At 43.6% G+C, this 25,865-nt stretch overlaps 1 protein-coding gene, 1 long non-coding RNA gene and 3 pseudogenes across 2 annotated transcripts; 4 read left to right on the plus strand and 1 right to left on the minus strand.

The window, feature by feature from the left end:
* Nucleotides 1-215: 215 nt before the first annotated feature.
* LOC129825086 (protein unc-93 homolog A-like) lies at nt 216-10,452 on the plus strand (annotated as a pseudogene).
* Nucleotides 10,453-10,939: 487 nt separating this feature from the next.
* On the plus strand, nt 10,940-14,172 carry LOC129825638 (protein unc-93 homolog A-like; annotated as a pseudogene).
* A 428-nt stretch (nt 14,173-14,600) lies between these two features.
* Nucleotides 14,601-15,357, plus strand: LOC129825639 (protein unc-93 homolog A-like; annotated as a pseudogene).
* Nucleotides 15,358-18,908: 3,551 nt separating this feature from the next.
* LOC129825087 (probable tubulin polyglutamylase TTLL2) lies at nt 18,909-20,762 on the plus strand. The gene has a single exon (XM_055884865.1). The coding sequence runs from the start codon at nt 18,909-18,911 to the stop codon at nt 20,760-20,762; it is 1,854 nt and encodes a 617-aa protein (XP_055740840.1).
* Nucleotides 20,763-20,958: 196 nt separating this feature from the next.
* Nucleotides 20,959-22,646, minus strand: LOC129825088 (uncharacterized). The gene is made up of 2 exons (XR_008754825.1): nt 21,882-22,646; nt 20,959-21,780 (listed from the first exon to the last, which is right to left on the minus strand). It is a non-coding gene; the product is annotated as an uncharacterized LOC129825088 (long non-coding RNA).
* Between the last annotated feature and the right edge of the window lie 3,219 nt (nt 22,647-25,865).

Consider the following 25,865-nt stretch of genomic DNA (forward strand, 5'->3'; position numbering starts at 1 on the left):
ATGTCTGCCATATCTGATCCAACATGTCTAAACTACTGATACTGATAAAGTGGTGTAGGAAATTGTGAAAATAGAGAGGAGCTAAGAAAACGTCCCATACTGTCCGTTAATGATGGATAAGAATACCTATTGATAAGAGCTCGTCATCAAAGCACTCCACATATCGAACATTTTATAGACTGGGATGAACTTTGCCCTTTACTCAGCAGGCTTAACTATATCAGCCGCTGTGGTTAGCATGACACCTTGCCTTGACAATCCCTGACAACCATCTGGTGAAGCTGTAATCTGGAGTATACTTAGAGCCTAAACCTTAAGGTTTTCCAAGTTTCAGACATGATAGACCGAAATATGAAAAATGTTCTGGTTGTATCCATTGGATTTTTATCTCTGTTCACAGCATACGGAGGACTTCAGAGTTTACAGGTAGGAAACTCAAAATACTATAGATCTTGGATGATTGGTCCAATCGAATTGCTTCAATGAAATTCAACACTTGAATTTCTGGCTCTGGAACATTGATGGCACCATCTCTTTCCTGTGTTACAGAGCAGTCTGAATGCAGAGGACGGGATGGGGGTGACATCTCTCAGTGTTATCTATGCCTCCATCATCCTGTCCTCCATGTTCCTGCCACCCATTCTCATCAAAAACCTGGGCTGCAAATGGACTATTGTTGCCGGCATGGGCTGCTATGTGACCTATTCAATTGGAAACCTCTATCCAGGATGGTAACGCAAAACTTTCTAAATCCTGTTCAGACATTTACTGTTACAGCTTTCAACAAGCTGTGTTTCTTCTTCATGATTGAAGCATGTACCTCCCTAGTACCCCAATGAGTAAAGTTGGTTTCACGTTTAAAAGTTTATTAGCCACATGCACAGGGTACATCAGGTGTAAAACAGTAGAGGGAAATTCTTACTTGAGAGCTCTTTCCCAACAATACGCTAATAATAATATAGATAATAGAAAATAAAATGAAAAACACACAAGTACAATATAATTTGAAGAAGAACGAGAATGCAAGTACTGTGCCAGTACCTTATTCAATATGCAGGGGTACGTTTATACATAAAAAGTGACTGGTAGTAAGATATACACTGAGTGTACAAAACATTAGGACTTACCAGGTGAATTCAGGTGAAAGCTATGATTCCTTATTGATGTCACTTGTTAAATCCACTTCAATCAGTGTAGATCAGTGGTTCCCAAACTTTTTATAGTCCCGTAGCCCTTCAAACATTCAACCTCCAGCTGCGTACCCCCTCTAGCAGCAGGGTCAGCGCACTCTCAAATGTTGTTTTTTGCCATCATTGTAAGCCTGCCACACACATACTATACATTTATTAAACATATGAATGAGTGTGAGATGAGTTTTTGTCACAACCCAGCTCGTGGGAAGTGACAAAGAGCTCTTATAGGACCAGGGCACAAATAATAATATAATAATAATCAATAGTTTTGCTCTTTTCCTAACCATTTTACATATAAAACCTTATTTGTTAATCGAAAATTGTGAATAACTCATCACAGGTTAATGAGAAAGTTGTGCTTGAAAGGATGCACATAACTCTGCAATGTTGGGTTGTATTGGAGAGTCTCAGTCTTAAATAATTTTCCACACACAGTCTGTGCCTGTATTTAGTTTTCATGCTAGTGAGGGCCGAGAATCCACTCTCACATAGGTACAATACGTGGTTGCAAAGAGTAACAGTGTCTTAACAGCGCGATTTGCCAAGGCAGGATACTTTGAGCGCAGCCCAATATAGAAATCTGGCAGTGTACCCAAGTGGCGTCGGGAGCAACTGCTTGCGTGCGCATTAACATTCCACTATGTCTTCCTGTCATGGCTTTTGCGCCATCAGTACAGATACCAACAAGAGCAGCAGCTACGTTTGGCTACCTACGGACCGTTAGTGGAATTCCCGCGAGAGAGTAACGGTTAATGTGATTGGATGTTACCCTGTACCCCAGTTTGGGAATACCTGGTGTAGATGAAGGGGAGGAGACTTAAAAATCCTTATTTACCCAGCCTTGAGACAATTGAGACAAAGATTGTGTATGTGTGCCATTTAGAGGCTGAATGGGCAAGACAAAAGATTTAAGTACCTTTGAACGGGGTATGGTAGTAGGTGCCAGTTGCACCGGTTTGAGTGTGTCAAGAACTGCAACGCTGCTGGGTTTTTCATGCTCAACAGTTTCCTGTGTGTATCAAGAATGGTCCACCATCCAAAGGACATCCAGCCAACTTGACACAACTATGGGAAGCATTGGAGCCAACATGGGCCTGCATCCCTGTGGAACGCTTTCAATACCTTGTAGAGTCCATCCCCTGATGATTTGAGGCTTTTCTGAGGGCAAAAGGGGGTGCAGCTCAATATTAGGAAAGTGTTCCTTATGTTTTATACACTCAGTGTACATGTAAACAGAGCTGAAAAGTGACTGGTAGCAGGAATATCAAATCAAGTGTCATTGGTCGCATACACATGCTTAGCAGATGTTATTGTGGGTGTAGTGAAATGATGGTGTTCCTAGCTCCAACAGTGCAGTAATATCTAACAATAGACAACACACACAAATCTAAAAGTAAAAGAATGGAATGAAGAAATATAGAAATATTAGTACTAGTCCGGAGTATCAATATATATGTATATACAGTATATATACATATATATATGTGATGGTTTGTATAAACATTATGGACAGTATGTGGATAGAATATGTAGTATAACTGAAGAATACGTGGATATAATAGTATATGTACAGCAATAGTTAAATAGGATGGCCTTGACTAGAATACAGTATATACATATTAAGTGGAACAGTATGTAAACATTATCAAAGTGACCAGTGTTCCATCTCCACAGTTGAAGTCAGAAGTTTACATACACATTAGCCAAATACATTTAAAAACTCAGTTTTTCACAATTCCTGACATTTAATCCTCGTAAAAATTCCCTGTCTTAGGTCAGTTAGGATCACCACTTTATTTTAAGAATGTGAAATGTCAGAATAATAGTAGAGAGAATGATTTATTTCAGCTTTTATTTCTTTCATCACATTCCCAGTGGGTCAGAAGTTTACATATACTCAATTAGTATTTGGTAGCACTGCCTTTAAATTATTTAACTTGGGTCAAACATTTCGGGTAGCCTTCCACAAGCTTCCTACAATAAGTTGGGTGAATTTTGTCCCATTCCTCCTGACAGAGTTGGTGTAACTGAGTCAGGTTTGTAAAACTCCTTGCTCGCACACGCTTTTTCAGTTCTGCCCAAAAATGTTCTATGGGATTGAGGTCAGGACTTTGTGATGGCTACTCCAATACCTTGACTTTGTTTTCCTTAAGTCATTTTGCCACAACTTTGGAAGTATGCTTGGGGTCATTGTCCATTTGGAAGACCCATTTGCGACCAAACTTTAACTTCCTGACTGATGTCTTGAGATGTTAGCTCAATATATATCCACATAATTTTCCATCCTCATGATGTCATCTATTTTGTGAAGTGCACCAGTCCCTCCTGCAGCAAAGCAACCCCACAACATGATGCTGCCACCCCCGTGCTTCACGGTTGGGATGGTGTTCTTTGGCTTGCAAGCCTCCCCCTTTTTCCTCCAAACATAACGATGGTCATTATGGCCAAACATAACTATTTTTGTTTCATCAGACCAGAGGACATTTCTCCAAAAAGTACGAGCTTTGTCCCCATGTGCAGTTGCAAAACGTAGTCTGGCTTTTTTTATGGCAGTTTTGGAGCAGTGGCTTCTTCCTTGCTGAGCGGCCTTTCAGGTTATGTCGATTTAGGCCTCGTTTTACTGTGGATATAGATACTTTTTACCGGTTTCCTCCAGCATCTTCACAAGGTCCTTTGCTGTTGTTCTGGGATTGATTTGCACTTTTCACACAAAAGTACGTTCATCTCTAGGAGACAGAACGCGTCTCCCTCCTGAGAGGTATGCCGGCTGCGTGGTCCCATGGTGTTTATACTTGCGTACTATTATTTGTACAGATGAACGTGGTACCTTCAGGCATTTGGAAATTGCTCCCAAGGATGAACCAGACTTGTGGAGGTCTACAATTTTATTTCTGAGTTCTTGGCTGATTTCTTTTGATTTTCGCATGATGTCAAACAAAGAGGCACTGAGTTTGAAGGTAGGCCTTGAAATACATCCACAGGTACACCTCCAATTGACTCAAATGATGTCAATTAGCTTATCAGAAGCTTCTAAAGCCATGACATCATTTTCTGGAATTTTACAAGCTGTTTAAAGGCACAGTCAACTTATTGTATGTAAACTGCTGACCCACTGGAATTGTGATACAGTGAAGTGAAATAATCTGTCTGTAAACAATTGTTGGGAAAATGACTTGTGTCATGCACAAAGTAGATATCCCACCCGACTTGCCATAACTATAGTTTGCTAACAAGAAATTTGTGGAGTGGTTTAAAAACAATTTTTAATGACTCCAACCTAAGTGTATGTAAACTTCCGACTTCAACTATATGTACATAGGGCAGCAGCCTCTAAAATGCAGGGATGAGTAACTGGGTGGTAGCTGGCTAGTGACATTGACTATGTTATGGGCAGGGTAATGGGTGGAGGCCGGTTAGTGATAGCTATTTAACAGTCTGATGGCCTTAAGATAGAAGCTGTTTTTCAATTTTCTCTTAGTACTGAGCAAAAACTTAAAAGCAACATGCAACATTTTCAATGATTTTACTGAGTTACAGTTCATATAAGCAAATCAGTCAATTGAAATAAATAAATGAGGCCCTAATCTATGAATTTCACATGGAATCTCTTATTTTAGCTCATTAAACATAGGACTAACACTTTACATGTTGCATTTATATTTTTGTTCAGTATATAATATACATATGGTAGTATACTAATGGTAAACAGGAGTAATAGTGACCAGTAGCAGGATAAATAGATAGATACTAATGGTAATGAGTAATGACAATGAATAATCAATGAACAGCAGCATAATAGTCGTAATATATCGATTTTAGAAGCAGCGTAGGAGTGAGGGCGTGTGTGCATGTGGGTATAAGTGTGTGGCGTCAGTAATGAGTGTGTGAGTGAGGGTGAATGTGACTGTGTGTATTAACTTGTTATTACCAAGTAGAGTTGGGATTATTACTCGAATGTGAGTTAATGAAACAAATCATATGAGAGTAGTGTCCATTGGCAAAGTTGTTTACACACATTGTATGAATCCTACTGTCACGTTCCTGACCTGTTTTCCTTTGTTATGTATTTGTTTTAGTTGGTCAGGGCGTGAGTTGGGTGGGTTAGTCTATGTTTTCTATTTCTATGTGGGGTTTTGTGTTCGGCCTGGTATGATTCTCAATTAGAGACAGGTGTGTATCGTTTGTCTCTGATTGAGAGTCATACTAAGGCAGCCAGGGTTTCACTGGTGTTTTGTGGGTGTTTGTTCTTGTGTCAGCGTTTGGGCCACACAGGACTGTTGCAGGTTAGTCACGTTTGTTGTTTTGTTAATTTGTAGTGTTTTGTTGGTTTGCCATTAAATCATGAATACCTCCTACTCCGCATCTTGGTCCGATCCATGCTCCTCCTCGTCTGAGGAGGAGAACTACATTGACAACCTTTACAGAAACACCCACCAAACCAGGACCAAGCGGATTGGAGAAGGACGGCAAGAACCAAAGCAATGGAGAGAAGAGGAATGGACTTGGGAGGAGATCCTAGACGGTAAAGGACCCTGGGCACAGCCAGTGGAGTGTCGCCGCCCCAAAGCGGAGCTGGAGGCAGCGAAAGCGGAGAGGCGGCATTATGAGGCGCTTGCAAGGCAGAGTGGCTGGAAACCCGAGAGGTTCACCCAAAAATTTCTTGGGGGGGGGGCTAAAGGGGGGTGTGGCGAAGCCGGGTTGGATACCTGAGTCAACTCCCCGGGCTTACCGTGGAGTGAGAGGGCGTCGTACTGGTCAGACACCGTGTTATGCGGTAAAGCGCACGGTGTCCCCAGTACGCGTGCTTAGCCCAGTGCGGGCTATTCCACCTTGCCGCACTGGGAGGGCTAGGTTGGGCATCGAGCCGGATGTCATGAAGCCGGCCCAACGTATCTGGCCTCCAGTACGTCTCCTCGGGCCGGCGTACATGGCACCAGCCTTACAGGTGGTGTCCCCGGTTCGCCTGCATAGCCCAGTGCGGGCTATTCCACCTCGCCGCACTGGCAGGGCTACGGGGACCATTCAACCTGGTAGGGTTGGAGAGGCTCGGTGCTCAAGAGCGCGTGTCCTCCTTCACGGTCCGGTATATCCGGCGCCACCTTCCCGCCCCAGCCCAGTACCACCAGTGCCTACACCACGCACCAGGCTTCCAGTGCATCACCAGAGCCCTGTTCCTCCTCCCCGCACTCGCCCTGAGGTGCGTGCCCTCAGCCCGGTACCTCCAGTTCCGGCACCACGCATCAGGCCTATAGTGCGTCTCAGCCGGCCAGAGTCTGCTGTCTGCCCAGCGGTGCTTGAGCCATCCGTCTGCCCAGCGCCATCTGAGCCATCCGTCTGCCCAGCGCCATCTGAGCCATCCGTCTGCCCAGCGCCATCTGAGCCATCCGTCTGCCCAGCGCCATCTGAGCCATCCGTCTGCCCAGCGCCGTCTGAGCCATCCGTCTGCCCAGCGCCGTCTGAGCCATCCGTCTGCCCAGCGCCGTCTGAGCCATCCGTCTGCCCAGCGCCGTCTGAGCCATCCGTCTGCCACGAGCCATTAGAGCCGTCCGTCAGTCAGGAGCCGCCAGAGACGCCCGCCAGTCAGGAGCCGCCAGAGACGCCCGCCAGTCAGGAGCCGCCAGAGACGCCCGCCAGTCAGGAGCCGCCAGAGACGCCCGCCAGTCAGGAGCCGCCAGAGACGCCCGCCAGTCAGGAGCTGCCAGAGACGCCCGCCAGTCAGGAGCTGCCAGAGACGCCCGCCAGTCAGGAGCTGCCAGAGACGCCCGCCAGTCAGGAGCTGCCAGAGACGCCCGCCAGTCAGGAGCTGCCAGAGACGCCCGCCAGTCAGGAGCTGCCAGAGACGCCCGCCAGTCAGGAGCTGCCAGAGACGCCCGCCAGTCATGAGCTGCCCGCCAGTCATGAGCTGCCCGCCAGTCATGAGCTGCCCTCCAGTCATGAGCTGCCCTCCAGTCATGAGCTGCCCTCCAGTCATGAGCTGCCCTCCAGTCATGAGCTGCCCTCCAGTCATGAGCTGCCACTCAGTCTGGAGCTGCCACTCAGTCTGGAGCTGCCACTCAGTCCGGAGCTGCCACTCAGTCCGGAGCTGCCACTCAGTCCGGAGCTGCTGCCCCTTATCCCGGAGCTGCTGCCCCTTATCCCGGAGCTGCTGCCCCTTATCCCGGTGCTGCCCCTTATCCCGATGCTGCCCCTTCATTTAGGTGGGTTTAGTTGGAGGGTGGTCATTGGGCGGGGGATACGGAAGCGGGGAGTGACTATGGTGGGGTGGGGACCTCGCCCAGCGCCAGAGCCGCCACCGTGGACAGACGCCCACCCAGACCCTCCCCTAGACTTTGTGCTGGTGCGCCCGGAGTTCGCACCTTAAGGGGGGGGTTCTGTCACGTTCCTGACCTGTTTTCCTTTGTTATGTATTTGTTTTAGTTGGTCAGGGCGTGAGTTGGGTGGGTTAGTCTATGTTTTCTATTTCTATGTGGGGTTTTGTGTTCGGCCTGGTATGATTCTCAATTAGAGACAGGTGTGTATCGTTTGACTCTGAGAGTCATACTAAGGCAGCCAGGGTTTCACTGGTGTTTGTTCTTGTGTCAGCGTTTGGGCCACACAGGACTGTTGCAGGTTAGTCACGTTTGTTGTTTTGTTAATTTGTAGTGTTTTGTTGGTTTGCCATTAAATCATGAATACCTCCTACTCCGCATCTTGGTCCGATCCATGCTCCTCCTCGTCTGAGGAGGAGAACTACATTGACAACCTTTACACCTACCCTGGTCTGCTATGCTTCCTGGTCTGTCAGTAAAGATTTAAGCTTACAAACAGTAGGCAGGGTGTCTGATGCTAACCATATCAATCTGTCCTCTTTCAGGTATACTCTGATCCCCACCTCTGTGATCCTGGGTATGGGAGGGTCTCCACTCTGGTCTGCCAAGTGTACCCTTCTCACCATCAGCGGCAACCTGCAGGCCCCTAATGAAAACAAGAAGGCAGCGGATGTTATCAATAAGTACTTTGGCATATTCTTCCTGATATTCCAGTCTTCGGCTGTATGGGGAAACCTCATGTCGTCGTTGATATTCGGTTCAGATACAAATATAAGTAAGAAGGAAGTGCACACATACACACACTTACGTACACATGCGCACACAGAACAAATGCAACTTGTTTGTGAAAGTAGTAACATTTTTAAGTTAAAGGCTAACTGTAGGCTAAAGTCAATCATGTGTAGTCTACATTTATGACACTTGTTCTTGCCCAACCATCCTCTATGTCATAATATCTTTATGTCCTCCTAGCTAACATCTCCGAGGAAGCTCTACAATATTGTGGTGCAGGTGTGTGTGCTGATATCAATTCAAACTCCACGACCAAAAAGCCAGCACAACAATTGGTTTGGACGCTAGTCGGCTGCTATATTGGTAAGAACTTATTATTGTTTCTCAGTGTTGTAAGTTGATGCTAGTGAAATGTTCTGCTGCGACTATGTTCAATGTGTGCAACTGTTGTGTTTCAGGAGTGGGTGTGCTGGCCATGATCATAGTGGCAGTATTTCTGGATAACATAGACAGAGATCAGGCCCGGGAGTTCAGGGACAACAGGGAACCATTCTGGAGCACCTTCCTGGCCACATTCACACTCCTGAAGGACAAGAGACTCGTCATTCTCATCCCTTTGACCATGTACAGTGGCTTTGAACAGAGTTTCCTCTCCGGTGAATACACAAAGGTGAGGTGACGACAAGACATATGGTTCATACTCTGCCACTAGGAATCCAACATGGAAGAATTATTAATCAACGCAAGAGTGGCTAAAAGTAATGCGTGTGACCTTCCTTTGGTGTGTTTCCATTGCAGAACTATGTGACCTGTGCATTAGGAATCCATTATTTTTGGATATGCGAAGATATGTTTTGGAGCCGCCAATTCGTTATGTTCCTTTATGTTTGAGAGGTTGGCAGAATACACTGGAAGAGCCCCACTGTTTTGCGTGGGTAAGAAGAGCTTTCCAATAAAGACATTTACATTTTCATTGGTATACAGATGTGGATCTTAATTTTTTGCCAGTTTGCTACAGCAGGAACATAATCCTGCAGCAACAGGACATGTGGATTATAATTTAGATCCGAGATCTGCAGAACTCATATGTAAAGTCAAAATCACTCACTACTCACCTCTCTTACAGCTGCAGTGACCAACTTTTCCTGTATCCTGGCTCTGTTGTTCTGGAAGCCTCACCCAGACCAGCTGCCAGTGTTCTTTGTGTTTCCTGCCCTCTGGGGCCTGGCAGATGCTGTGTGGCAGACACAAACCAACTGTGAGTTGAGCTATCATTTATGTATTACATGTTAGGTACATCAAACATTTTGTCCAGGACTGAGGTAACAAGGGTTTTGTTCTTGTTTGCAGCACTGTACGGCGTTCTCTTCCCCAGACAAAAAGAGGCAGCATTCGCTAACTACCGTATGTGGGAATCCCTGGGATTCGTTATAGCCTTCGCCTACAGTACCTTCATCTGTTTGGACATCAAGCTCTACATCCTCCTGGGAGTTCTGATCCTCTCCATGGTAACCTATTTGTGGGTGGAGTTCCAAGAACGCAAGAATCCTACTCTTCCAGTGGAGGAGGGAATATACGATACAGACTTCTCAGCAATAGGAGATCACATCCTCAATCAGACCAGCTTGTAGACAAGACGTGGATTTGTTATGTACAGTATGTGAGGGAATGACACCTAGTGAGAGAGATCTGGAGATCACCATTCTGCCACTGTCATATGCCAACCCCAATGGGAGACTTTTCTAGTATGACAAAATGAGAGGTTTTGTGGATCTCTATAAATGTATTATTCTCACAACATCTTGACCCTGAATTATGTGTATTCATTTTCTCTGGTTGCACTTCTTATGCAGAATCCCTGTACAATTCAGATTTTTAAAATTGATTTTTATTTTTATGTCTTGGCTGCTATGTTGAATTCAAATTACATCGTGTTATGCTAAACTTTAACTGAGAGTGGAATACAGTACTGAGTCACTAATGAAGCAGATTACAAACTTGAATCTACCATGGAGTTAAAACTATTTAATAACCAGTTGTTCTGTAGTCCAAAGTCTTTGTGGCAACAATACGAGTGGTAGAGCACAGCAGGGTCATCACGAATAATGAAACTTCCCTTACATAATTGTTTTTGGCATTACAATGAGGCTACTCAGGGTGGCTCTGTGCTTCTTCAACCACAAGCAAATGTTCAATAAAAACAACTGATTTACCTTTAAGTGAAAGACTTATGGTGTGCTTTGCTTTTGATGGTGTCTGGAAATACAAAAGGGAATGAATGTACAATTACTTCTTGAATCTCTCACTACTGCTATTTTTTACAGTGATACATGCTCCTGTATTTATCACTGTGTTCATTGTAGGGGTATTTCTTAATACAACGCCAATGAAAAGCCACACTTGGGACATCAAACTGTGACAAGGCACTCATTTTAATCGTATGTCTGACTTACCACATTGCTTTAAGGCATAGAGCTGATTTAAAAATGATTTTACAAAACCCACCAATAAAAACATTGCATCAACGACATGATTCAATTAGTTGCGTATTGCAGAACAATTAAGTTCATAAATGACTAATTGACGTACTTCAGGGCAAAAGTGTAGCTACTCTGAGCTTATATTAGATTGCACATCATGAACTGCTGTATTGACCCCCTGACTCACAACCACTGTTGAATATCGACAAGCATAACCATAGAGAAAATGGACCGAAGTATGTAAAATGTCCTGGTTGTATCCTTTGGATTCTTGCTGTTGTTTACAGCAACTGGAAGCCTTCTGAATCTACAGGTAAGTATTGGTAGAATTACATTGAGGCATGCATATACCCTAAACCAGATCAATATTTGAGCAACATCTGTTATTTTATTAGTATGGTTGGAATCTCTCATTTGTTATTGTTTATGACATTCACTTATGTAGACGATGTCTTCAAATGCATCGTAAAGTGTTATATGTTAAACAAACAGGCCTATCCCAGTCAATGTCATAACTATTACTGGGGTTTCCATAACTGTTGTTCATAAAAGCTGTATGAATAAACTTTGTTCCTTGTCTTTTACTACTACGTTACAGAGCAGTTTGAACACTGAAGAAGGAGTAGGTGTGGCCTCAGCAAGTGTGCAGTTTGCCTCCATCATTCTGTCCTCCATGTTTGTTGCCCCCTTGGTTATAAAATACCTGGGATGCAAATGGACCATTGTTGCTGCGATGGGATGCAATGTTGTGTACACAGTTGGAAACTTCTATCGAGGATGGTAAAGCTATTACTGAAAAATATGTAATACTATGTTATGTATGATGTGGCTTTGCTTTGTGACAAAATGTCCACACCTACACATTCCTAGCTTGTTACAAAATTATAGGCTCTTGACTTATAATAAAACCTGATAACAAGATATGTCACTAGAGTTACATGACAACACAACAACACAACTGAGCTCAGCAGTCATCTTTAGAGAGACAGTGCTGAGATTTATTGAACAGATAAGAGAAATGGTTACTGACAAAACATATAGTACATTGACAAAAATTTTAGAACACCTTTCTCATTCAAAGGTTTCTTTATTTTTACTATTTTCTACATTGTAGAATAATAGTGAAGACATCAAAACTATAAAATAATACATATGGAATCATGTAGTAAGCAAAAAAGTGTTAAACAAATCAAAATATATTTTAGATTCTTCAAAGTAGCCACCCTTTGCGTGGTTGACAGCTTTGCACACACTTGGCATTCTCTCAACCAGCTTCATCTGGAATGCTTTTCCAACAGTCTTGAAGGAGTTGCCACCTATGCTGAACACTTGCTGGGTGCCTGTCCTTCACTTGCGGTCCAACTCATCCCAAACCACCTAAATTGGGTTGAGGTCGGGTGATTGTGGAGGCCAGGACTTCTGATGCAACACTCCATCACTCTCCTTCTTGGTCAAATAGCCCTTACACAGCCTGGAGGTGTGTTGGGTCATTGTCCTGTTGAAAAACAACTTATAGCAAACCAGATGGGATGGTGTATCGCTGCAGAATGCTGCGGTAGCCATGCTGGTTAAGTGTGCCTTGAATTCTAAATAAATCACAGTGTCACCAGGAGAGCACCCCCACATCATTACACCTTCTCCTCCATGTGCCCACATAGTAAATCATGTAAAGGTTCATCTGAAATGCCTTAGTGTCCATTGCGTAACCCTAAACTGAAATTCCCATGCACCCCAATAGGACACACAACCCCTCTATCTAGTCTACTGATTGCTCACTGTACTGTATTATACTGTGCTGCCTTGTCTCTCTTAGGGAAACCCTGCTCCCTACTTCAATAATCCTTGGATTAGGGGAATCTTCTTTATGGTCAGCTACAAGCAACTATCTTACCATAAATGGTAGAAAACAAGCGGAAAAGGACAAAAAGAAGAACCAAGATGTGATAACCCAGTACTTTGGGATCTTGTTTCTGCTGTACCAGTCTTCAGCAGTCTGGGGAAATCTAATGTCCTCGATTGTATCCGGGCAAGACTCAAACTCAGGTCAGTTTGACAATAATGGATTTCCACTGTAAAGAGGCAACGTGGCATGGCATGCCTTATCTACAAAGCTACATCTTGTATGTAATTCACAATATTGACTCATTTACACTATCGACTCACACATTCTATGTTGCATTGAAATGCTGTGTCAGTGATTTGCGCCTTTTCTCGCTACGAATTGTGTTTCATTGTGTTTACTACTGTATTTCTCTCCAGTCAACATCAGTGAGAGTGATCTACAGTTCTGTGGAGTGGGTAGCTGTGGCAACATCAGCTTGGCCCCAGGCAACTCCACCAGAGAGATTAGTGCACACTGATGGGCTGCTATGTTGGTGAGCCTACTTCCCAATGACAGCAGTACATCAGCTAAATAACTTACGATAGCCAAGCCAACATACAGTGTTTCATAATGCAGTTTTAATCAAGTTGCGTCTTGGTTTTTGCAGGTGTAGGTGTGCTGGCCATGCTCTTAGTGGCTGTGTTTCTGGATAACATTGACCGAGATATGACACTTGAGTTTAGAAGCAACAAGGAGCCATTCTGCAGCACTTTCTTGGCCACGTTTAAACAGCTAAACAATAGGCATCAGGTGTTTTTGATCCCAGTCACTGCCTACATTGGTCTGGAGTTGGGTTTTTTCAATGGGGAGTACTGTACACCAAGGTACAGTACGTCTAATAACAATCCGATATTCTTTATAGATACTGTAGGGTACTGAAGTGATTCTGTTGACTTCTCGTAGGAATATGTGACCTGCGCTTTGGGACTACATTTTGTTGGATATGAAATGATTTGCTTTGGTGCCACAAGTTCCCTGTTTTCCTACGTGTTTGGGCGTCTGTCACAATATTCTGGACGGGTAGCTCTTTTCGCTTTGGGTAAGACTCAAGTAAAATATTTTAGTGAGATCTCTCTTGAACAATATCAATACTATAAGACTCATCACTGGCCATATAAATACTGTAATTTTCCTCTGGCAGCCACAACCACCCAGTTTACCTGTATTCAGGGTCTGTTGTTCTGGAGGCCTCACCCAGACCAGCTGCCAGTGTTCTTTGTGTTTCCTGCCCTCTGGGGCCTGGCAGACGCTGTGTGGCAGACACAAACCAATGGTGAGTTAGTTACTGTATTTTTGCATTCAGATCCTTCCATAGAAACATAAACACATTACAAGCAAGGCACAATGAATTATTTGAGCTTGATTAAATACTCTATATATTTTCAGCACTCTATGGTGTTCTCTTCCATGGCCAGAAGGAGGCAGCATTTGCCAACTATCGCCTATGGGAGGCTGTGGGACATGTAATAGCATTCGCTTGTAGCCGTTTTCTCTGTGTAAATACCAAGCTATACAACCTTATGGGAGTTCTGCTGCTCTCAGTGACACTTTGTTTTTCAGTGAAATATGGTGAATAGATTAGCCCTACACCAAGTGAGAACACTATCGATACAAAACTGGAGATAAAGAGCACAGAACTCAATGAGGATAATGATACAGTGATAAAACATTGTGAACATTGTCTCCATGATGACAGCATTGTCAAATGTACTTAGCCATAGTGTGGCTATCTATCAGCATATGTGAGATGCTTTTTACAATAAAAAATGACGTGTAACCCCATTCATAATATCAATGAAGTTTAATAAGGAACTTACTGTACTTAGGTAACTCATTAAATCCATTATTTATTACCGAGCAGATATTTAATGTTAGCACTGGGCTGTAAGTATATGTCTGTTCCAGTCCAAACGATCGATCTTCAAGTGTCTGCAAATGTGTCTGGATATAGAGGATTTCATAGATTCTTAGTGTTTCTGTCATTAACTGATCCTTCTTTTTGAGGAAAATGGGAAGAAATATGAACAATGTATGTGTTGTTTCTTGTGGATTACTGCTGATGTTCACAGCAACTGGAAGTCTCTAGAGCCTGCAGGTTATATCCCATAGCCATTATATGTCAGAGTCTTTGCAGGTGGTTAGTCAGTAGTACATCTGCAACTACTGAGACCAACAGGTTGTTTTTTATTCATAGGATTGCATTTATAGTAAATATATTCTGTTAGTAAATCCCAAAGGATGTTATATTTTAAGGAATAGTTTGAACTCGGAGGGGATGGGAGTTGCGTCAGTCAGCATTGCCTATTCGTGCATTATCCTGTCCTCTGTTTCTCACACCAAGCCTTATACGATACTTGGGCTGCAAATGGACTATTGTTGCAGCTATGTGATCTACACAGTTGGAAGCTTCTTTCCATAATGGTATGATGATCTTGCTCTCAGTGCGCCCAGGCATACAGTATGTCAATTCAATCTAATAAAGACTAAATATCTTTGTTTTGCAAAGAGCAGCTGCTTACTGAGCTGTTTTCTTTCAGGGCGAGCCTGATCCCAGTCTCAGTGATAATTTGTTTGGGAGGATCGCCACTGTGGTCTGCTGCCATCACATATCTCACCACTACAGGCAACCTGTAGGCAGAAGAAGACAAAACAAAAAGTCAGGATGTAGTCAATCACTACTTTGGGATGTTTTCCCCTCTTCTGTATGGGGAAATCTGATGTCATCCCTTATATTTGGCCAAGATACAAGCACAGATAATTAAACATTTTAACTACCTGTGCAGTGTTCATAAATGTTATATGGCTTACCATAAAACAGCAGACAAATAATCAACTTCCCATAAAGAGATTGTTACGCACGCCTCTTGGAGGGGGGAACGCAACACCCTGCTACACTCAACTCCCCGTGGAGTGAAAGAGGTATGTGACTGTAGGTGCGGGTAAGGATGACAGACAGAATTTTACCATTAACAGGGAATTTATACCTTTCACAATTTATTCCTTCAGGGAAAAAGGGCCTGGACGGAACCAAAGCAAAGAAAGTTAAAGTTAAAGAGCCCCTTCTCCTACCTTACCTACCCACAACTTACCTAACTAGCACCAGCTGGCGCACTACCCAAAATACAGGGGGGATGGTCCACCCAGGTCTTAACTAGTGTGCATAGACAGAGTACATTCTATGGGGATATGTATGCCCACATGCCTCTTGCCTAAGCACTCCCAAGGTGCCTTCCCCTCTGGGAACAAATGAAACAGAATAATACAAATGTAAGTAGACAATTCCAATAATCAAAAACACTGCGTCCTATTGGCACACACATACCTCGGGAAGCAGCGACTACGAAATACTTAACAAAACCTATCTCTGAGCAACAACCAACACAGAACATACCAACAAGCTCTGTCTGCGCAACAAACAATACTGGGGCATACCCAGAAGCTCTTTTTCTGAGCAAAGGAACACAGGCTTTTATACAGCTGGAGAAGGAGTCTGTAATTGCAGACAGCTGTATCCCCCGAGGAGAGGTCAGGGTCAGCTCCAATCTGCAATGGGGCTGACCAATCAGCTGCTTGGGGGAATCCAGGAAGCCATTTCCTGAAATACATACATATACAAACAAAACCACAACACAGAAACCGGGGAAGTAACAGAGATTCAGCTTCATATGCTTTCTTATTGTGTCTCACAGAAATGTGACCTGTCTCTCTCTCCTTACAGTGCATGTAACTCAAGGCGAGGCTCAGCTCTGTGGAGTGTCCAGTACTGGAAGCTCTAGCGCAGTAATTATAAACTCCACCATACCTGATGACAAGTCTGTGAAAACTCTGTCAGGCTGCTGCCTATGTGAGCTGCCCTGTAAAAATGTAATCATAGGAGGACATACCTTATGTTTACCCCACTGTAACCATATCAATCATATGTCAATCACTGAAACAATCCCCTCCTCTCGCACAAACATCACAGCAGAAATATCTACTGTATATTCTGCTGGTGTTAATCTTCTGGCAATGATTCCGGTGGCTGCATTCCTGGATAACATAAACAGCAAAAATAAACTGGACTCTAAGGGCAACAAAGCGCCCTTATGTACTGTATAACTTGACACATTCAAACAACTTCGAGATAAGAGACAAGTTCTTCTCCTCCTTTTGACCTCATACATTGATCTGTAGGTGGGTTTCCTTACTGCGGACTACAACGGTGTAAGTTACTACGCACATTTTTTCGAAACACATTCCTTAAAGTTGACAATAGTAATTAAAACATATTTTAAAATCACTAAAATTAAGACATTTGTTTTGTTCAGGAAAAACCCTGTATCTGACCACATTATGTACCTTTTTTTAGAGTTATGCCACATGTGCTTTGGGGATACATTTTGTTGGCTATGTAATGATTTGCTTTGGTGCCAAAACTTCCCTATTCTCTATACTTTTTGGGAATCTGTCACAATACATTGGAAGAGAAGCATTATTTCATTTGGTAAGGGGGGACAATGTAAACACCAGACGATACATTTTAACATATCAACAATCACTTTGATGATCCACTTCTACTTACGGTATTAGTGTAACTCTCTTCCAGCTTCAGTGACACGCAGCCCTTATCCTGGGTCTGTTGTTCTGGAGGCCTCACCCAGAATAGCTGCCTGTGTTATTTGTGTTTCCTGCTCTCTGGGGCAATGCAGATGCTGTATGGCAGACACAAATCAAGGGTGAGTTACCCTTTTCCTGTAGTCATGATTGCCTAACCTTTAATAATCTGTGACCAACTAGGTATTGAATCCAGGTCACCCACATGCCTCAAGACTGTTAGCCCTCTGAGCTATAAAAAAAAAAAAAAAAAACTGTGCTGTGCATTTATTCTGGAAGCTAACAGTTTTCAGATAAGGTTACTGACCTGTCCATAGTTCACTGAGCCACCGATGTTATAACTTTTACCGGCTGTTCAGATGGAACAAAAAATGTAAGCTTTCTTTTCATTTTTCAGCATTCTATGGAGTTCTTTTTTATGACCAGAAGGAGGTAGCATTTGCTAACTATCGACTATGGGAGTCAGTGCGATTTGTAGTGTTTTATGCGCTCAGAAACTTCCTCTCTGGAAATCATGGTGGGGTGGAATTCAAACAGAGAAAAAAATTCTACACAGAGGGGGAAATTAAGTCCAAACCGTAGAGGGATTGCCCTGACCACAGAAACTACAAGACGTAGTAGAAGTCTACAAATCTTGACTGTATTAAATAGACAATGTGGAATTACAGCTCTCATGTAAATAGATATGTATGCTGTGAAAATTATGAGAAATATACATACAATTTTTAGTATGTCAAGTATAGGTTATATGTATAGCGGTCCCTTATGTTGGTAGCGGGGTCAACATGGTTCTTTTTACAAGGTTTAAATAGTGTATTACTGCCTATTTACTGATGTTACCAGCTACCAAATTATTTCGGTATGAATGTGGGTAGCAAAAACAACAACTTGAACTTCATGTCTTCAGTATTCACCAGTAAAAGTGGAAAAAACTTTTTTTCGGTAAAAATCGGTGACTATGTCTTCAAATGTCGGCTAATTGACTTCAAATCGAATTGAAGTCACATCCATTGTTACTGTAGGCTACATTGAATCATGAAAAACTGACCTCCACCTGTCCTGCTCGAACCACATGACTAGGCTACACTCTTTCGCGCGGCAGTGGGTTCACCTAGCAACACGGATGACCGGCAGGCGTGGAGGTCTTAATAACACTCGCAGAACTGAAGAAAGCTCAGACCGGGCGAGAGGTGCCTGTGTTTAAAAAGAAGAGATCTTTCATCAAGGTAGGTAGAATGTAAATACGATATTGGACAATTTCAGTGAGATGTGTGACGGTAATCGAGGTTCATTAATCATATGTTGAATTCTAACGCCCATGTGTAAAGCCTGCTAGACTGGTTGGTTGCCACTGCCAGTCTCTGTTTAGCTATTGGCGCATGGCACGAAGTAGGAGTGGAATGTTATAGAGACTGGTACCAAGCAGGGAGTACAAGGAGTGTAATGTTACAGAGACTGGTACCCAGCACAGATTACAAAGAGTTGGATGTTACAGAGACTGGCCCCCAGACTAGAAGTTTACAGCCAAAGTTTGATTGCATAGGAACAAAATGATTTGAATTGCAATGATTGTTTTCAATTAAAATGTATTCACAAATATCTTACAAGCAAAGAGCAATTTCTAAGAAATAATAAGGGAGTGTACGGGAGTGGTCTGATTGCAACAGTTTACCTTCCAAGTTAGGAATAAACTGACTCATTTTGTAACCTCATCAATATAATGGTACTGTTGTTTTTTAGTGAAGGATCAGACTGTTGCTTACCTGGTATGGCCGCAGGGGTGTGTGGCCCCACACCCCTGGTGTTCCGGCTACACGAGGGAGCCCCAGAGCTGGTGAGAGAGGTGCTGCTGGAAAGAGGCTGGGAGGAGTATGACGAGCAGGAGCAGGAGGAGGGAGACTGGAACCTCTACTGGCGCACCTCAGCCTTCCACAACTCAGACTATGAGAACATACTGCCATGGCAGAGACTCAACCATCACCCCAAGACTGTGGGCATCACCCGCAAGGATTGCCTGGCCAGAAACCTGAAGAGAATGAGAGGGACGTTCGGCTCGGGTCTTTACAACTTCAGCCCGACAACTTTCATCCTCCCCAATGATTACACCAGGTTTCTGGCAGAGTACACCAAGCATCGTTTGAAGAATGGAGGCAGGTCGTGGTATTGGATCTGCAAGCCAGTGGATCTATCAAGAGGCAGGGGCGTCTTTATCTTTGAGGACATCAGAGACTTGGTGTATGACTCCTCAGTGATCATTCAGAGATACATCAGCAATCCTCTCCTCATCTCAGGGTACAAATTTGACCTTCGGATCTATGTTTGTGTGAAAAGTTTTCAGCCTCTCACCATCTACATGCATCAGGAGGGATTGGTACGCTTTGCGACTGAGAAATACAATTTGACATCTTTGGACAACCTTTATTCTCACCTGACCAACACGAGCATTAATAAGTTTGGCCCCTTCTACACAACAGACAAAGAGAGAGTGGGACAAGGATGTAAGTGGACTATGAGTAAATTCCGCTGCTTTCTTCATAGCCAAGGAATCAATGAACTGTTCCTCTGGCAAAAGATCAACAACATTGTCACACTAACTTTGCTCACCATAGCCCCATCCGTACCTTCCAGTCCAAACAGTGTTGAGCTCTTTGGGTTTGACATCCTAATTGATGCTAAATATAAGCCATGGCTACTAGAGGTTAACTACAGCCCTGCTCTCACCATCGACTGCCAAGTAGACGTGACAGTCAAGAAAGTACTTCTCAATGATCTGGTTGATCTGATGAACTACAAGTCCATGGACAGCGTTAGACAGAGAGGATATCTCAAACAGAAGTACAAACGCCCCTGCTATCTAGGCAGCCAGTCTCTGCAGTCCCCAATGTTGCTCCCCAAGTCTAGGTGTGAGCACCACCCAGCAAACAAGAAAAGTCACAGCATCCATTCTACGTTTTCTGACAGTATGAGATACTTTCCATCAGTTGAGATGAACCGGATACGTTCTGCAAGGAATTCTATAAGCAACACCAAGGGCTCGGCTCTGAATCCAATACTCATCCCACATTCAAAGACTGCAGCGGTAACTGGAAACAGAAAGACACATCCAGTGCTCTCACAGATGACAGAGGCCATCCAGTGGTCTGAGGTTACAGAGTCAGAGTTTGATGACAGAAACCTGTCAACACTTGTTATCCCATGGCAGGCCTCAAGGCAACCAGCCGGGGGCTGCTGTAAGCTACCTGCCATTCACATTCAAAAGTACAAGACTCCTAAATTCCCATGGGACCCTAAAAGCCAAGATAAGAGCACCCCACCACTCCGTGTGGGAGACTTCATACTGACGTTTCCTTTTAATGAGGTCACACTGAAGGCGTCGTGGGACAAGCTCAACGTTAAGACTGCAGTCCACGAGGTTCACAAGCTCATCAGCCAGCTAGCGTCAGGTTGTAGCCACAAACAGAAGAGAGGGACGGAAGATGAGTTGGATAGATGCAAAGAGAAAAAGGATTTTGGGTCTTTGTTTTGGGGACCTACGAACCCTCCTCTACTTAGTGAGTGCCACTTGTCAAACTAACTGAGCAACTAAACATTTTTGGAATCAACCTTTTGTAATAATTTATTATTAGCACAGCCTAAACATTAATGTGTAAAAACACGAAAGTATACAGTATAAACACACATTATATGGAAAAGCAACCTTGTAATTTGTCCACAATTTCAAAATAACCTATTTTGTATCTATACTGAACAAAAATACAAACGCAACATGCAACAATTTCAAAGATTTTACTGAGTTACATACATATAAGGAAATCAGTCAGTTTAAATTAATTCATTAGGCCCTAATCTATGGATTTCACATGTCTGGGCAGGGGTCCCACACACTGAAGAGCCAGTCGCCAATCAGAATGAGTTTTTCCCCACAAAAGGGCTTTATTACAGACAGAAATACTCCTCAGCAGGAAACCGGGCCCAGGCCAGTAAGTTATTAGCCCTAACCTACATGTCAGTCTTGTTGTTTGAGAGGCAAGGGATATGTGGGGACCTCATGAATAATCTGTCATTCTGTGCAACATAAGAATCCTGCTGACACAAATGAAGAGGTCAAGAAGGTTATGACATTGCCATGCAAAAATAAGAAATATATTCCTTCAAGAGAGCAGTATGGACATTCAAAGATCTCTACAAAATAGTTTCAACACAAATGTATTGTATTGATTAGTAGTACTTATTTAGTGTACAATGATTTATGAATAATAAACATACACAATTTAAAAATGTCTGTTTACACACAAGCACTTAGAAAATGATCAAATATGCCACAGGAAAATAGCTACAGTCAAACACAATGGAGCATTGCTAATTTGGTATAAAGGCTTGAAAAACATAAAACATATGTTCTTCATTTCTTGTCTATTATGACAATGCCATCCTTGTCCTTAATGCGTACTCTGCCCGAGGGGAACTTGGTCTCTTGCCTTCCATTAGAATACACCGTCTTCAATGTTCCATCAGGGTATTCCCTCCGCTTGTACTGGGACGTATGGATCTCTCTTTGGCCATTGTTGAACTCCACTGTTTTCTCCCCACTTCTACAGTTTCAGAACACACACACACAAAATATAAAAATGCAGCAGTAGTTAAGACTTTTACCCTTCATAAAATAGAGCCAAGTACTGTATGTGTATCTTACTCTGAGAGCTTGACCACTGTTCCATCTGGGAAGATGCTCTCCTCTCTGCCGTCAGGATAGAGGAACTTTATCGTCTGATCTGGGAAGACGATCTCCCTCTTTCCATCAGGGTGGTGTTTCTCTACAGACAACATTAATACATTTTTTGTTATCTGTGTCTATGCCTGGTCACCCTGAAAATATACACTACATGGCCAAATGTATGTGGACACCTGCTTGTTGAACATCTCATTCCAAAATCATGGGCATTAATATGCAGCCACCTTTGCTGCTATAACAGCCTCCACTCTTCTGGGAAGGCTTTCCACTAGATGTTGGAACATTGTTGCAGGGACTTGCTTCCATTCAGCCACAAGAGCATTAGTGACGTCGGGCACTGATGTTGGGCTATTAGGCCTGGCTGGCAGTCAGTGTTCCAATTAATCCTAAAGGTGTTCGATGGGGTTGAGGTCAGGGCTCTGTGCAGGCCAGTCATGTTCTTCCACATCGATTTCGACAAACCATTTCTGTATGGACCTCGCTTTGTGCACGGGGGCATTGTCATGCTGAGACCGGAAAGGGCCTTCCCCAAACTGTTGCCGCAAAGTTGGAAGCACAGAATCGTCTAGAAAAGTGGTTCCCAAACTTTTTATAGTCCCATACCCCTTCAAACATTCAACCTCCAGCTGCGTACCCCCTCTAGCAGCAGGGTCAGCACACTCTCAAATGTTGTTTTTTGCCATCATTGTAAGCCTGCCACACACACACCATACGATACATTTATTAAACATAAGAATGAGTGTGAGTTTGTCACAACGGCTCTTGGGAAGAGACAAAGAGCTCTTATTTGGTCCTGCCGTACACACCTACACGTACGCTACGGTCACAAGACGCAGGCCTCCTAATTGTCCCTAGAATTTCTAAGCAAACAGCTGGAGGCAGGGCTTTCTCCTATAGAGCTCCATTTTTATGGAATGATCTGCCTACCCATGTGAGAGATGCAGACTCAGTCTCAACCTTTAAGTCTTTACTGAAGACTCATCTCTTCAGTAGGTCATATGATTGAGTGTAGTCTGGCCCAGGAGTGTGAAGGTGAACGGAAAGGCTCTGGAGCAACGAACCGCCCTTGTAGTCTCTGCCTGGCCGGTTCCCCTCTCTCCACTGGGATTCTCTGCCTCTAACCCTATTACAGGGGCTGAGTCACTGGCTTACTGGTGCTCTTCCATGCCGTCCCTAGGAGGGGTGCGTCACTCGAGTGGGTTGAGTCACTGACGTGATCTTCCTGTCTGGATTGGCGCCCCCCCTTGGGTTGTGCCGTGGCGGAGATCTTTGTGGGCTATACTCGGCCTTGTCTCAGGATGGTAAGTTGGTGGTTGAAGATATTCCTCTAGTGGTGTGGGGGCTGTGCTTTGGCAAGTGGGTGGGGTTATATCCTGCCTGTTTGGCCCTGTCTAGGGGTATCATCAGATGGGGCCACAGTGTCTCCTGACCCCTCCTGACTCAGCCTCCAGTATTTATGCTGCAGTAGTTTATGTGTCGGGGGCTAGGGTCAGTCTGTTATATCTGGAGTACTTCTCCTGTCTTATCCGGTGTCCTGTGTGAATTTAAGTATGCTCTCTCTAATTCTCTCTTTCTTTCTTTCTCTCTCTCGGAAGACCTGAGCCCTAGGACCATGCCTCAGGACTACCCGGCATGATGACTCCTTGCTGTCCCCAGTCCACCTGGCAGTGCTGCTGCTCCAGTTTCAACTGTTCTGCCTGCGGCTATGGAACCCTGACCTGTTCACCGGACGTGCTACCTGTTCCAGACCTGCTGTTTTCAACTCTCTAGAGACAGCAGGAGCGGTAGAGATACTCTCAATGATCGGCTATGAAAAGCCAACTGACATTTACTCCTGAGGTGCTGACTTGTTGCACCCTCGACAACTACTGTGATTATTATTATTTGACCATGCTGGTCATTTATGAACATTTGAACATCTTGGCCATGTTCTGTTATAATCTCCACCCGGCACAGCCAGAAGAGGACTGGCCACCCCTCATAGCCTGGTTCCTCTAGGTTTCTTCCTAGGTTTTGGCCTTTCTAGGGAGTTTTTCCTAGCCACTGTGCTTCTACACCTGCATTGCTTGCTGTTTGGGGTTTTAGGCTGGGTTTCTGTACAGCACTTTGAGATATCAGCTGATGTAAGAAGGGCTATATAAATACATTTGATTTGATTTGATATAGGACCAGTGCACAAATAATAATATAATAATAATCAATAATATTGCTCTTTATTTAACCATCTTACATATAAAACCTTATTTGTTCATCGAAAATTGTGAATAACTCACCACAGATTAATGAGAAGGGTGTGCTTACACATATGCTTACACATAACTCTGCAATGTTGGGATGTATTGGAGAGAGTCTCAGTCTTAAATAATTTTCCACACACAGTCTGTGCCTGTATTTAGTTTTCATGCTAGTGAGGGCAGAGAATCCACTCTCACATAGGTACGTGGTTGCAAAGGACATCAGTGTCTTAACAGTGCGATTTGCCAAGTCACGATACTTTGTGCATAGCCCAATCCAGAAATCTGTCAGTGGCTTTTGATTAAATAACATTTTCACAGAACTGCTTGTTGCAATTTCGATGAGGCTCTCTTGTTCAGATATCGGTAAGTGGACTGGAGGCAGGGCATGAAAGGAATAACGAATCCAGTTGTTTGTGTTATCCGTTTCAGGAAAGTACCTGCAGAATTGCGCACCCAACTCACTCAGGTGCTTCGCTATATCACATTTGACATTGTCCGTAAGCTTGGGTTCATTTGCACACAAAACAAATCATACAATGATGGAAAGACCTGTGGGTTGTCCTTGTTAATGCAGACAGAGAAGAGCTCCAACTTCTTAATCATAGCCTCAATTTTGTCACACACATTGAATATAGTTGCGGAGAGTCCCTGTAATCCTAAATTCAGATCATTCAGGCGAGAAAAAAACACCCAGATAGGCCAGTCGTGTGAGAAACTCATCATCATACAAGCGGTCAGACAAGTGAACATTTTGGTCAGTAAAGAAAACTTTAAGCTCGTCTCTCAATAAAAAAAAGTATTAATACTTTTCCCATTGATAACCAGCGTACTTTCTGTATGTTGTAAAAGCGTTACATGGTCGCTGCCCATCATTGCATAGTGCAGAAGATACACGAGAGTTCAGGGGCCTTGCTTTAACAAAGTTAACCATTTTCACTGTAGTGTCCAAAACGTCTTTCAAGCTGTCAGGCATTCCCTTTGCAGCAAGAGCCTCTCGGTGGAAGCTGCAGTGTACCCAAGTGGCGTTGGGAGCAACTGCTTGCACGTGCGTTACCACTCCACTATGTCTCCCTGTCATGGCTTTTGCGCCATCAGTACAGATACCAACATGAGCAGCAGCTACGTTTGGCTACATACGGACCGTTAGTGGAATTTCCGTGAGAGAGTAACAGTTAATGTGATTGGATGTTAATTATTTGACTAGGCTACCTGTATTTGACATTGTGTTGTTATTTCGCTGACCACTAGATGGTTATTTTTATATTTGGCAGTGAAACGAGACTACTCAGGCGAGAAAAAACCTCAACCAAATGTATAGCCCCGTTGGAAAATATAAATGGACTGTTTGAAAATGTGAAGATTTTTTTATTTTTATAAAAACATTAAAATAAATACTATGTGAATCACATTTTTATTTGGCGTAGCCCCGATGGCATTGCGCGTACCCCTGGTTTGGGAATACCTGGTCTAGATTGTCATTGTATGGTGTAGCATTAAGATTTTCCTTCAGTGGGACTAAGGGGCCTAGCCCGAACCATGAAATACAGCCCCACCATTATTCCTCCTCCACCAAACTTTACAGTTGGCACTATGCATTCAGGCTGGTAATGTTCTCCTGGCATCCACCAAACCCAGATTTGTCCATCGGACTGCCAGATGGTGAAGCGTGATTCATCACTCCAGAGAAAGTGTTTCCAATGCTCCAGAG

This window comes from Salvelinus fontinalis, chromosome 27 (assembly GCF_029448725.1).
Source record: "Salvelinus fontinalis isolate EN_2023a chromosome 27, ASM2944872v1, whole genome shotgun sequence".
In the NCBI taxonomy this organism is placed as follows: Eukaryota; Metazoa; Chordata; class Actinopteri; order Salmoniformes; family Salmonidae; genus Salvelinus; species Salvelinus fontinalis.

Coding starts and splice junctions, on each gene's coding strand:
- LOC129825087 (XM_055884865.1), top strand. CDS start 18,909: ATGGTACTGTTGTTTTTTAGTGAAGGATCAGACTGTTGCTTACCTGGT.